Genomic DNA, 13459 nt, shown 5'->3' with positions numbered 1-13459 from the left:
AGAGGGCCGATGTTTTTTTGTGGGCCCGGAAGGAGCACTCTTAATAAAAATTGAGAATTTCTTCTGCCTTTTTTTGGTCACTTTAGGGCCTGGTGAGTAGGATGCTCAAAGCCTGGTACAACTGGGCAGAGCATTCACAGCATCAGCTCTTGCCATTTCTACCTGAATTTATATAAAAGCAAGCCCTTTCCTTTTGAATTCTGCCATTGGTGTCTTACAGCTTCCGATTTGCACATTTAAGTAGCATTATGCCTGTTTCAGGCAACCAGGCTGCTTGCCCACTTACAGGCCCGAATGAATGTCACATCAGGTGGACGTTGGGCCTCAAAGAGGTGGCTGAGATTCCTCCCCTCCCCCCACCAATTTTCAACTGCTGGTTGTCCATTTTTTAAGGCACAAAATGGGTGGCTGTGAGTTGAGTTTCTCCCCCACCAAGATCATTTTTTATAATTGTTGCCTCCTGAAATCTGAAATCTTAAGATGAACGTACTACTTTTGTGCATCTGATTGATGGAAGATTTATAGCACTTAAACTTGAAGTACTCCATTAATCTTATTATGAAATAGTCAACAAAAAGTACCAGGAATTTCTGCAGTTTTCAGAGCTTGACCAAGCACAGTGTCATTTAACAGCACTGTCATCAGGCGGAGGACTGAAGGGGCTGAGATTGAAGGCATCGTGCAACATAGTCGTCTGTGGTAAGGAAATTATCATGGCTAGTTATAAGTGGATATGAATTTAAATTAGAATTAACTTGTTACATTTATTGTTTGGAGTAACTGCTTCGACTGAAACTAACAATTTAATTGAAGTCTTAACAAAACACAGTAATGGTTATTTACAACTTAAATCACAGTGCTGCACCTTTATCACTGGTTATTTAACATACAAAGAAGGAAGTAGGTGTAGAAGATTGGCACAAGTCTTTTGAATGGTTTTATTTCTGAACCGAGAACAACAATCATGGGGAAATTTTGATCCAGCGCATTGGGATCATAGACTCGCCTACTTATCAATTAGTAGTAGACTACTTAGTGAAACCTGTGTTGGGACTACTGCTGTGTTTTTTTTAATTCATTCATGGGATGTGGGTGTCGCTGGCAAGGCCAGCATTTATTGCCCATCTCTAATTGATAAGATGGTGGTGAGCCACCTTCTTGAACCGCTGCAGTCCGTGTGGTGAAGGTTCTCCCACAGTGCTGTTAGGAAAGGAGCTCCAGGATTTTGACCCAGCGACGATGAAGGAACGGCGATATATTTCCAAGTCAGGATGGTGTGTGACTTGGGGGGGAACGTGCAGGTGTTGTTGTTCCCATGTGCCTGCTGCCCTTGTCCTTCTATGCGGTTGAGGTCGCGGGTTTGCGAGTTGCTGTCAAAGAAGCCTTGGTGAGTTGCTGCAGTGCATCCTGTGGATGGTACATGCTGCAGCCATGGTGTGCTGGTGGTGAAGGGAGTGAATGTTTAGGGTGGTGGATGGGGTGCCAATCAAGTGGGTTGCTTTGTCCTGGATGGTGTCGAGCTCCTTGAGTGTTGGAACCGCATTCATCCAGGCAAGTGGAGAGTATTCCATCACACTCCTGACTTGTGCCTTGTAGATGGTGGAAAGAGCAAAACAAAATACAAAGTACTAATAAATGCTTTATTGGGCTCATACCTAAAGACAATTATTTAATGAAGGTGACCAAAGTGGAAACTCTGCTGAAAGGAGTCTGAATTTGGATTCAGGCTTTGGGGAGTACCCATCTAAGATTTCTGCTTGGTGGCCTCTATTCAGCCTCTAAGCCACCCTGTGGAATTCTCTATAGAGATAACCCTTGATGTGCCCAATACTGACACCAACAGAGCAGCTACTGGTGCAAGGGGAAACCTGAAATGGTAGATCTCCGCAGGTTGAAAATCAACTATTAAGAATACCTCTCGCAAATTAGGAGATTTTTATACTATGTTTTTACTGTTACTTTATTTTGAAATTACTTCTTTAAATAGCTGAAGGGATTTGATTAGTTGCTTATCTGCATTTTAATGCACTCAAGTATGGTAGATCCCATTTAAAATCGACTCTGAAGAGATCAAATACATTGTTTTCCGTGTGCAGATTCATTTTAATTCACTGTAGTGTAATTTGTCACCATTAATGTCAACTCTGTGAAACAAACTCTGTTTCCATGTCAGTGTAATGGTAACTGATCATTTAAAAGTGAGGTTTTCAGCTTTCAGTTGCAAATCTATGCCTGTACATATGATAGGATTGAGAGAGACTCCAGGAACTGCTTGCAAGAGCTATAGTCAAGGGAGGCCCTTTATAAAATGCACAGCGTATTACCTCAGTCTCTGAATATGTCATTACATAAATATAACATTACTACCCCATATTTTCTGTAGTTTTTTGTTATGTTGAATCCAAATTCAGACTCCTTTCAGCAGAGTTTCCACTTTGGTCACCTTCATTAAATAATTGTCTTTCGGTATGCTCCCAATAAAGCATTTATTAGTTCTTTGTATTTTGTTTTGCTCATTTTTGCCATTAACAGAGATAACTCCTTACCAACTAGAGTATTTCTTAAATGTTCAATAATCATTTTTATATTAGAGTTAGCTATGTTATATACATTTATTAATGGATTGTGACGACCTGTTATTGAAATCTATTTTCCGAGTTACTCGAAGGGAGTCAGTTTTCTGAGTGTGTTGGCAGTGTGGAGCCTTGTTGACCAGCAGTCTGTTGGAGAGTTCCCAATATCCATTACCAGTGAGCAAGGTTTTGCACTGCAGGGTGTACTCAAAAAAAAAAAAAAAAAAAAATAGGCACCGAAGACTTTGAAATTTAGGACAGTGTGAAATCATGCTGGTAATAGGCTATTTTACTGATACAGGGCATATTCTGCAACCATGGAGGAAGTACTTTTACCAATAGGATATAGTCTAAAATGAATAAACTTCACCAGTTTGCAAAAAAATCTGACAAGTGCAATATTAACACTTCAGCTATATTGCTGTGGTCTTATGGTACAAAGAACTGGTATTGTAAGCATCCAGAATACTGGGAAGGTTTCTTCTGTCCTCTATTTGTAGCAGAGTTTTAAATGTGGGTATAAAGGTCATGTTAACAATTGCACTACGAATGGCAAACAAAAAATCTTCCCCACTGACGTATTATGCAACTCTACTAACTGAATTGCAATTTAATTCAGTTGATCTCTACTGGAAGGTGACTACAAAAGGCTAGGGCTTTAGATCCTTTCTTATTCTTTGTGTTGCTACAGTGCATCAAAGTAGCATGAGTGTACCAACATGTTCTACCATAACAGCCAGCGTCAGGGTGTATGTGGGTATACCACGCCTAGTTTGAAGGTGGCAGGCATTACTGTACTCTACCCACTGTAAACTGTAAAAGCCATCCATTTTTGGCTGTGCCTCTCAGAGCCATCCTATGGCTGCATGTCACACTTGCCTTACTTCCCAAACACTTTTCTCAGCTGCACAGTAAATCTGTAGTGGATGTTCTCTCATTGACTGAAGACCCTGTTATAATAAGACGTAGATAGCTGCGGGCCTTCATTGTATTGGTTATCATTTTTTATATATATATATTCATATTCTCACACAGTCTTAATAATTTATTAATCCTGTGTTTCTATTAATAAAAATGCTGAATTTCCTTGGCTCTTTACTCCATTAATCTAAGTGGTTATAACTTCCTGATACTAAATCTTTTTCACATATTCATCTGTCTTTTTTAAAACATATTTGTTATGCTAAAGGTTGGTTGTTCTGGGGAATGGAACATTTCCATTTTGAGTACCTGGTGCCAGCACCAATCACTCTGGTATCAAGTATTGCAGAACTATATGCAGAGTAATGATCCTTGACTCACTTCTGTGGTGCAGCACCAATCCTCCAAGCGTTTTCTTCCTCCATGAACTGGAGTATTGTATTCTGCTACTGCAAAGTGCTCCACATGGCATTTCAGCTCAGAAATGTTAAGCAGCTGTCAGTTGAGACCATGATTCATATTTTGTAATTTGAATTAAACACTCCAGCACCAGATTTTCCAGGTTGTAAGATTTTTTTCTTAAATAATATTCATTGGTGTACATGTACTAAAATACCCATGATACATGCATGGTTCATTTTAGTGGTAATAGTGATGCACACCTCAATGCACATGATTGCTCACAATTTAATTCTTAACCCTTTGAATGTTTAAAAAAGAAAACCAAAGAGAAGAATTGTTCTGGTTTCTGTGCATAGCAACATGACAATTGCATTCAAAAGGAATGTGTTTATCATGCCACTACAGTGATCAGAGCAATTCCTTCCCCCTGTAATATGTGGAGAAATATTTACACCTATTTCCCACCTGAGCTATAAAAAGGTTCCAATAGTTTAAGACCGCATATGAAAATATGTCATTCCCTTTTGTTAAGATAATGATGTGACCAAGGCTTGGTTTCTGTCTGCTGTCATTGTTTGGTCAGATGAGTTCATAATCAGGATACAATTTTCAATCAATTTCAAGATGAATTTTGAACATCCCAAAGTTTCACTACAACAGATCTAACACTTCATCAAATTTCAGCCGTGTACGTGATGTAATGTGGTCCTTATGAGTGTTACAGAGGCACAGTCACATTCTGGCGCATTGGAATCCTGTGCCGTGGCAGGACTAAGTCATAGAAAAGCAAAATACTGCAACAATGACAACATTTAATGTATCATTCCTTGATATACACCTTTTCATCGATGAAAGAAAGTGAAAGTGATGGTAGCATCCATATATACACAGATTTCCAAATCCAATCCTGGTCTGTTGCTTTTCCTCTGTGGAAAAACCATTGGTAGAATTTTTAATTGTGTATCAATATTTGCTTTGATTCTAATTTTAAAAGTTTTGTAAGAGCATAGCACACCGATCCCTATTTCACTCTACATTCCTCAGAGTTAAGATTACCCACTAGTAAAAATGTTGAATATTTTTTATTGGTGTAGTTTCAGTATTTTATCTTTTATTGCTTAACAGCTTCAGTCAAGGCGGTCACGCATGACAGCAGCCCAGACCTGACAAAGCACCAAGAAGCTGAGGATGTGCCTGACGGATGTGCCTTTGAGGAGTCTGACAGTCCAGGTGAAAGCCATTCAAAGATAGATGTGAAATGTAGAGTGACAAATATGACGTGAGGTTGCATGGCTGCAGAAGCAGAGAGCACTGTGACAACTTCATGTCCCTGTGACGGCAGTACAGTACAGCAGTCGCTTCATATTTAGAATGTATATGTATAATTCTTCTGGTCTTTCAAAGGAAAACTCAAATTTTGCACTTTTTTTGGGGCAATTCTCCACTTTACGCCTCCCTCTGAGTTTCTATTCTGCATTCAGTTTGGGTTTTCTGTGTGATCATTTTCTTGTTAGCTTTCTCGAGTTCCTGGGTACTCTCGGCGTCTCCGTGTGCCGATTCATGTATCCTTTTTTTTTGATTCGTCCTCTCTGAGGCCTGTCAGCCTAGCTAAGAGATTTCCAAATCTTGCAGCCAGCTCTGACAGGGGGCAGGTGCAAACAGTCCCCTGATCCATCCCATAGGAGAGCTGCTGAGATTTAATTTTCACTGAAAGGGTGCAGTTTGTGTCATCTCCAAACCCAGATTGGACCCATGGCAGCAGGATTATCTTTCAGCGCACTCCACTCAACCTAGATTCCTTGGGAGCTTGAAGGCTGCGTTGCTTCTGACTTTATTCCTTTTTCTATAACTGTAAACTGCAGTGTGATTTTGAATGAATGATGTAATGAGAGAATGTGTATGCCTTTTAAAAAGTAATCTTTCATTTTATGTGCTGTTGGTGTAACATCACAGTGATTTCAAAAGAACAAAAGGAAAGGCCTGTTTAATGTCATGTACTTGGATCCATCAGGTTCTGAACCGATGTGAAACAAACGAAAAAAAAATTATTGCTTTATTTTTTGTGAGTTGCCATTCCTATATCTAAAAACGTCTTGCCTTGTAAGACTGAAAACCTCTTGAGACTTCACTACTGGTCTCATTGGTTTCCACAGAGAATATGTGGCTTTGTTGCCATGGATACATCGTATTGCTCCAAGATTTGCTCATATTGATCCGTCGACAGGCGTGAAGGACCGGGCATGTGTGAAGCATGAAGGGGGTGGGCCAGTATTGTAAATGACCAGAGGTTACTGGTCGGATATTTAACTAATGGAAAACACTTGCGCAAAAAGAAAGGAAGCATTTTTTTTGCTTTCTGAGCTTTTGTGCTCGATGCATTGTGTTTTTTCCACTACAAACTAAAAGAAACTTGTTAGTCACTTGTCATGTTAGATCTTTAGCATTTGTCCTGACACAGCTGTCAGCATTCCAGCTTGCAATTCGGGGATGTGCAACAAAAGAACCAGGTCCATGAATTATTTATTACAGCGCCTCGGCTCGCAATTCTGTTATAAGAAATTAAGATAACTTTGAAGAAAACGCCAATTGCCTTTTAAAAAAAAATTTAGCTGAGAAAAAGAGCACAATTTTTCCAAATCTTCACTTAGTGCACTGCATTTCTTTAGATGATTGGATATTTTTTAACAAAAAAAATCTATTTTCAGCTGTGACATGTAGGGCTCCGCTCTCACACGTTCACCTTTATCTTGCAATTTTTGCAGAACTTGCGGAAGCCCTGTGGAATTCTGCAAAATCGTGTCTTTCAAAGAATTTGCAGACGTTTCTAAACTCACGCACTGTTGCACCAGATCGATCAGAGGTGCGATATAAATTATATCAAAATCCTGTATTTGATGCAGTCCGAGCCAGGTACATTTTGGGGGCCAAAATATTACACAGTGGCAAAAATGATGCATTGTGACAGTATCGAACCAGAAATAATGCAGATAAATTAAATAAAATAGAAGTCAATGGCATTCCACCTCACCATCAATAATGCTCAGAAATATAACCCTCTTCACAGGGGAGCTGAATTCCTTAAGCTCTCAACGAACAGATGAAAGCCCATGTACATCCCTATCCTTTATGAATATTACCAAAATTGTAATTTTCTGCAGATTTTGGAGCAAAATCATGTTCAATTACCCCCTCATCTCACACACACACACACACACACACACACACACACACACACGTCTTAAAACCTATAATTTTTTCTATACCTGTTACCTGTTGAGTATTTTGAAAATAAGTCACACGGTGAATAGAAGTTTGCTTACGCCAGATTTTATAGTGATCATTTGTAACAGTTGGTAACTTTAAAAAGAGCCCAAGATGCAAAAATTACAGAAAAACTCATTTCAAATCATTTTTTCCTTCAGCTATAAATCATACCATTCGATACCAGCGACTGAGGCCAAAGTGTTACTGTCCTTATTAAAATAAAGATATTACTGTAAAGAATAAATGTGCTTAAAAAGTTATACCATTAAAATAAAATATGAATATTTCAGAAAAGCTCCACATGACCGATTCATAATGTGTGATATATGCTGTTCGCAATTAGTACACACAAGTATTTTTTTAAAAATCAGTGAGTTTGTACTCTTGGCCGGCCAGTCAAGAGAAGTCAGCAAAAGGAGATAATGATCAAGCACTCCAAGGACAGTAGGGCTACTTTGGATTGTACAGATGTAAGGATGAATAAATATTCTGGATTTTGCATGACACCTGAGGGGACACAGAACTTTCCCACAGTAGATTCAATGGGTGGATAGAGTCCATGAGGGGCATATTGGAATATATAAAAGTCAGGGATCGGAAATGGCCATTTGGCCTATAGAAACCCAATTTGTAAATGGACTGTGTGGTAGGAGTGGACTTGATGGGACAAATGGCATTTTCTCAATCTGTGTATTCTTACGTTAAGAAAATTCAGCTGGAAAGATCCACACAGCTGGAGTTGCAACTATGATACATTCCAAGGGACATTCCTTTTCAATATGTTTCAGTGACATTTCATACTGCTTATGTAGCATCTTTTAAAGGACTATTCTTTAATACAGTATCTTTGTTATATACACAGGGGTGGAAATTGGACCTTGTTGCCACAGTTTATGGGCATAAAAAGGGTGCAACCAGACCCAATTTTTGGGGACCAGGATTTCCTGTAAAACGTCCGACCCGATATTGGGTCAAGCCCTTTCTTAGGCATCCCTAGCAGCCGCCTGAGACGGGTTAGGCCCTTTAAATATGTAAATGAGGGCCCTAACCTGTTTTACGTCCCCTCACAGAAATTCAATTACGATAATCAGGGCAGGTATCAGGCCTATACTGTGCAGGATTCTTTAGTGACCACTGTGGCCTAAGTAGTGGCCACCAACTAACCATAAGGTTTTGAGAATTTTTTAAAAACTATCTTCCAGTGGAACCAGGAGGAGCAGGAGTGCTCCCTCAACTGCTCAGTCATCATAATGGTTTCTCCCCATTATCCCCTCCAACCCCCCCGCCCCCGGCAACTTACCTTCGGGCCACTGCCGACAAAGTAAGTCGGCTCACATTCATGCCCTTTAAATGTGCGAGTGGCCTGTGGAGATGCAACAGGTGCCGGTAGCTCATGTATAGAATGTTAATGAGACCCGAGGACCAATTTCAGGCTGGCCTTTCGGTTGTGGCGCACGATAACAGGCCCAGACGAATTTTTACCCCGTTATTTTCTGTTTCTAAAAAGGCCTGCGTGCTCAATTCTTTCGTCAGAAAAAGCTGTGATGATTTTTATGCACTAAAACGATTGGCATGTTTGTGTGGCAAGCTTTGCAAACAGTTGCACGGTCATCACTGGAATCTGCCGTTCAGCAACATATAGAATTAATGTTCAACAGGACAAGCATACCAATGACAGCTGAAATCTCAGTACAGTTATGACTGCTGGCGATAGATTCTTCTGTTGTCATGGTGTTCTTCTTGTGGGCTTTGTCTGCCTCTGGGGATAACTCTACAATTGGAAAGTTGCATGTGCATTGCTTGCGATTTTCTGACCATCCTCTCTTCTGGGAGCACAGAATCGTAACTATCCCCTATATCTTACCCTGATTGTAAAAATAGAAAACTAGCTGTTATAAGGAAGACATCGAGAAGTAAAAGTTTAATTAAAGATGGTATACTAAAATGTGGGGTAGGTTTAGCGCTAACAATCTTTCAATTCTCCCAAGGGGTAACTTTAACAACCCAGCATTCCCAACGGAGGGCCTCATTCATGGGCAGGAGATAGAGCTACAACATTATAGCACCAATTCTCTGACCCATACACCCAGCGAGCAAGGCTCCCACTGGGATCACTGGATAAACCCTCAAATAATGAAAACCATGTGATATCACTCAGTGCTTATATTTTTATATTAAATTGTGGCTGACAAGATTGTTTTTAAAAAAAAATAATCTGAGAGTCGAGCGGTTTAGTTTTGATAAGTTATCTAACCCAGGCACACCAAATGTTTGAATTTGGTGATTTGGGGGATATATTTTCCTAAACTAATGTTCCCCACTTTACACTCATTTCTACTTTTTCATTAAACTAGTGAATGAAGGAAAACACAGACACAGTGTTCTGATAGATTTTATGTGAATTTTTTAAATCAGAAGAGCCTTGAATTAAAATCCAGAGCAGCTGAATGAAACCCCTACAGAGCAACTCATACGACTGATTATTAATATGGAGATTGAAGCACAAATCTCTGTTAAAATCAACTGCCTACTTTGAAAGTTGGCATCTGTTTATCATTGAAAGAAAAGCTGCATTTGCTTCCCATGTGTTTTTATTCACACAGCTAGTTATACTTTATTGAAAATGAAAAAAACATAGCGAGTTAGTTGACATCTTCGTGAGGAAAGCAGTTTGATGGTTTGGGTGGAATCCTTTGTCAGGGTTGTTGTGGTCAGGAAGAGAAAGACACTATGGCAGCAACCAAAATAAAGAGAACAACAGGTGAAGTTTAAGAGTACAGATATGCTAACTGCTTTCACAAAGAGACATCTAATGGGTTTTATAGCTTACAAATTGCTTTTTAACGCATAGGAATGAGACTTTAAGGGCTTTACATTTTTACTTGGCTTCACTTTAATCAAACGCTTAGTAAATGCAAAAGATTCCACTGATAGAGCTTTTCTGCTCATAATCATGAACTAAAACTCACTGCAAATTCACCAGGTCAGTGTAAAAAGATGCTAAAATAGCCCAGGTCTTTCTAGTTTAAATATAAAGATGCTAATAGGGGATTGGGTGGTGCAGGGGGTTAGAACCAATTTAATTTGTGTGTGGAGTGAGTTCGTACAGAAAACTGTCTGTAATTTGCCATTAATTGGGAGACCCACTCTGAAAGGTTGGTGTGGGGAATAGAAAATTCATATTGCGATTAAGGCGTTTTGTTGGGCAGGGTAGATAGAGATTTACTCTACATCTGACTATGCTGTGCCTGATCTGGAAGTGTCTGATGCAGACACTGCGTGCACCAAGTGTAAAGTTGTTCCATTACCCTATCATCAACATCTCTCATCTTAATCAGCACAAAAAGTTATGTGAAGGAAATATAAAAATAAGTTTTTAAAAAAATGTACATTTTCAAACTGATTTGAGAATTGACGTTAGGAATCCTTAATTATAATTTTTTTTAGCTATTATTTGTATATTCTGATATGATGTTAAAATATATCCTGGAGAATACAGAACTGATTTTAATTTGGTGGCTAGATCAGTATGCATATATAGTTTAATCATTATTTTATGATTTATGCAGACAGTCTGAGAGAGTGGCGAATGTCCAGGATCTGTTTTTGCAAAGTCTGCTGAATTAACCAAGCGAATTCCACAATAATCCACGTCTGTTGACTTGTTCTTCGTATAATTGGACATTATCAAAGACAAGATTGAGGATGCTCCCCAGCAGTTTGGGTTGTTAATCACCGGCAAGATTCACGATGCTGTACAGTAATGGTGAAGGATTTTAAGATAAAAAAATAAATATGCCTAACAGCGGGATAGCCATATATAAAGAGTTGAAAGGATTTTCAGGGCAATTCTTGGATTTGTGGCATGGGTTATATTCTGTGGTTGCGCTTATAGTATGTAATTAATCTGGTATGATATTTATTGATAGTAAAAGTTATACTGCTATGGGCTTATGAATCCCAATCAGTCTCATTCAAAATGCTTATGATTTGTTTGCAATCTTGTATTTTATGAAACCAAAAATAATTTGTTAAAGTTATAGATAATTTGAACACTCAAATATATATTTGACATAGGGGAAATGGACTCAAGTTCAGAAGAAGGAAAGTGAATAGACATTTCAGGTTTCACTATTTTACACAGGTGCGGAATACCTAGAACAGATTGCAAAGGGAGGCAATGGAGGTGGGTAGTGTTGGCAAATTCAAGAGGGAACCTAGATAAATATTTAGCTTAAGAGCATGAGACCATAAGAGATAGGAGCAGGAGTAGGCTATTTGGCCCGTCGAGCCTGCTCCGCCATTTAATGAGATCATGGCTGATCTGATTTTTACCTCAACTCCACTTTCCTGCCCTTTCCCCATATCCTTTGACTCCCTTGCTGATCAAAAATTTGTCCAACTCAGCCTTGAATGTATTCAATGACTCAGCCTCCACAGCTTTTTGAGGTAAAGAATTCCAAAGATTCACGACCCTCTGGGAGAAGAAATTCCTCCTAATTTCCGTCTTAAACGGGCGGCCCCTTATTCTGAGACTATGCCCCCCTAGTTTTAGATTCCCCCATGATGGGTAACATCCTCTCAGCATAGAAAGCAGTTGAGGTATAGAAAGTGGAGTAGTGTTTTTTTTTCAACTTTGGGGCTGGAGAGATGGATTGCAGTGGTCTCTTATGATGCTAAACATTCCTGGTCTTCCTAAACGTAATTATACAGTTCAGTAATAAGTTGAACCATATCAAATGATTTGTTGTATTCGTATTGTGGTGTCAGGTAATTATGGCGTAACAATTGAATAGTAGCTCCCATGTTAGTACAATAGACAAAGAGAATTGCTGTGATATCTTTCCTTTAAAATAAACTGAATACACAGCAACAGACTGATATTAACAGAGGCACAATTGAAGTAGGGTCAAGGGGTTAGGTAGCTTACTGGATGGTTTACTGTTAGATAATTAGAGGAAGTTCCACACATTTCTGTAAACAAATGATTTTTTTGCCTAAGCTAATTTGTGTTAACCTTGATTTGTAAAATAAAACAATTTCATGGCATTACTATTTTTCAAGTTGTGTCATTGCTTTCATTTTACTCGGGTGTTTAAACTTTTCTGTTACATAATATTTCAATATTAATAGCTCCTGGTAACAAGCAGTCCAGCTTGTCTGTTAAAACCAAAGAAACTCCATGTATTTGCTGCTTTTGTTTCTGATGAAAATGTGTTTGTGCCTCAAAATATGTTGGATTATGAAGTGTTAGACTGTCTTAATCTTTGTTAATGGCAGTCTTTTCCTGTCACATTATAAGAAATTATATAGATGTCTACCTTTTTAAAAACAATATATTTTATTTATTTCCCTGAGAAATACAATCCTCCCCATTCAGAAGGATAGATCCACAAACATCTCTAATACCAAAATGTATTACATAGAGTTTTTATTTATAAACACACATGCACCTCTCAATTCAGACATCTTAATCAAGATGAAGAAAAACTCCTCAGCAATGAAGTTAAAGGAAATGTCATCAATAATGAACATTTTGCAGAACATCTACATTTACAGATTGTACAGTGAGAGTGGGATATTATAAAAGTTGAGTGAACAAGCAGGATGTTCTGAGGTGAAGGATATATTCGGAAGTGATTTACAACTGTGCACATGACTGGTTATTTTCATTACTGCTGAGAAATTTGATGGATGCAAGTTATACTAAAACATATTCTGATTGCACAATGGTGGATATATATTAAATAATTTATAGTATGGAAAAAATGTCTTGACCAAACATTCCAAGTGTCACTGCTGAGGAGTAAATCCAGACAGTGTAAGTACAATGAGATAAAGCATCTAAAACCTGTTATATTCGTAAAATGCAGCCTAAGCAGTGACACAATCCAATTTAAAAAAAATTGTGTATAAATAATTTTCGACATCACAGTAGCCTGATGCCCTAATCACTAAATTATGGAGGTTAGGAGTTGTAAAAGAAGATATTTAATTAAGTGCAATACTTTGCAATAAAGTCTTATGTGAACCTTGAAAACAATTTCAGTGTCCAGAGATTTCTGCAGAACTCCACTCTCTGCCCCTCTTCCCCCTTTACTTTGTTCCTTTGTCTTCAGCAGTTCCTTCCCTTCTGCTTCTACCTTTAACTTTAACCTAGTTCCAGTACTCACCGTAACTGCAGCCACTCTCCTCTTATTTCTCCACTCTTTCCGCAGAGTCAGTCATTTAGCTTTATTCCTCATTCCCGAGCTCTATCTTCCTTAGAGAGTTTTTTTCTGCTGAGCTCCTTTGAGCCG

The 13459-nt window shown here is 38.7% G+C and overlaps 1 protein-coding gene across 7 annotated transcripts in view; it reads left to right on the top strand.

Moving 5' to 3' along the window:
• Positions 1-12212, top strand: part of LOC137301818 (WD repeat-containing protein 72-like) — a 211509-nt gene extending 199297 nt beyond the window's left edge. For all 7 annotated transcript variants that reach the window (XM_067971464.1, XM_067971463.1, XM_067971466.1 and 4 more), the window contains 2 exons: positions 5022-5126; positions 10730-12212. In XM_067971464.1, coding sequence (XP_067827565.1) covers positions 5022-5126; positions 10730-10782 — 158 coding nt within the window. In that variant the 3' untranslated portion in view covers positions 10783-12212. The remainder of the gene's footprint in view (positions 1-5021; positions 5127-10729) is intronic.
• Positions 12213-13459: the final 1247 nt, after the last annotated feature.

The sequence above is a fragment of the Heptranchias perlo genome, chromosome 34, assembly GCF_035084215.1.
Source record: "Heptranchias perlo isolate sHepPer1 chromosome 34, sHepPer1.hap1, whole genome shotgun sequence".
Lineage (NCBI taxonomy): Eukaryota > Metazoa > Chordata > Chondrichthyes > Hexanchiformes > Hexanchidae > Heptranchias > Heptranchias perlo.
Note: the sequence above shows the minus strand (reverse complement) of the source record. Positions and strands in the feature narration are given on the sequence as shown.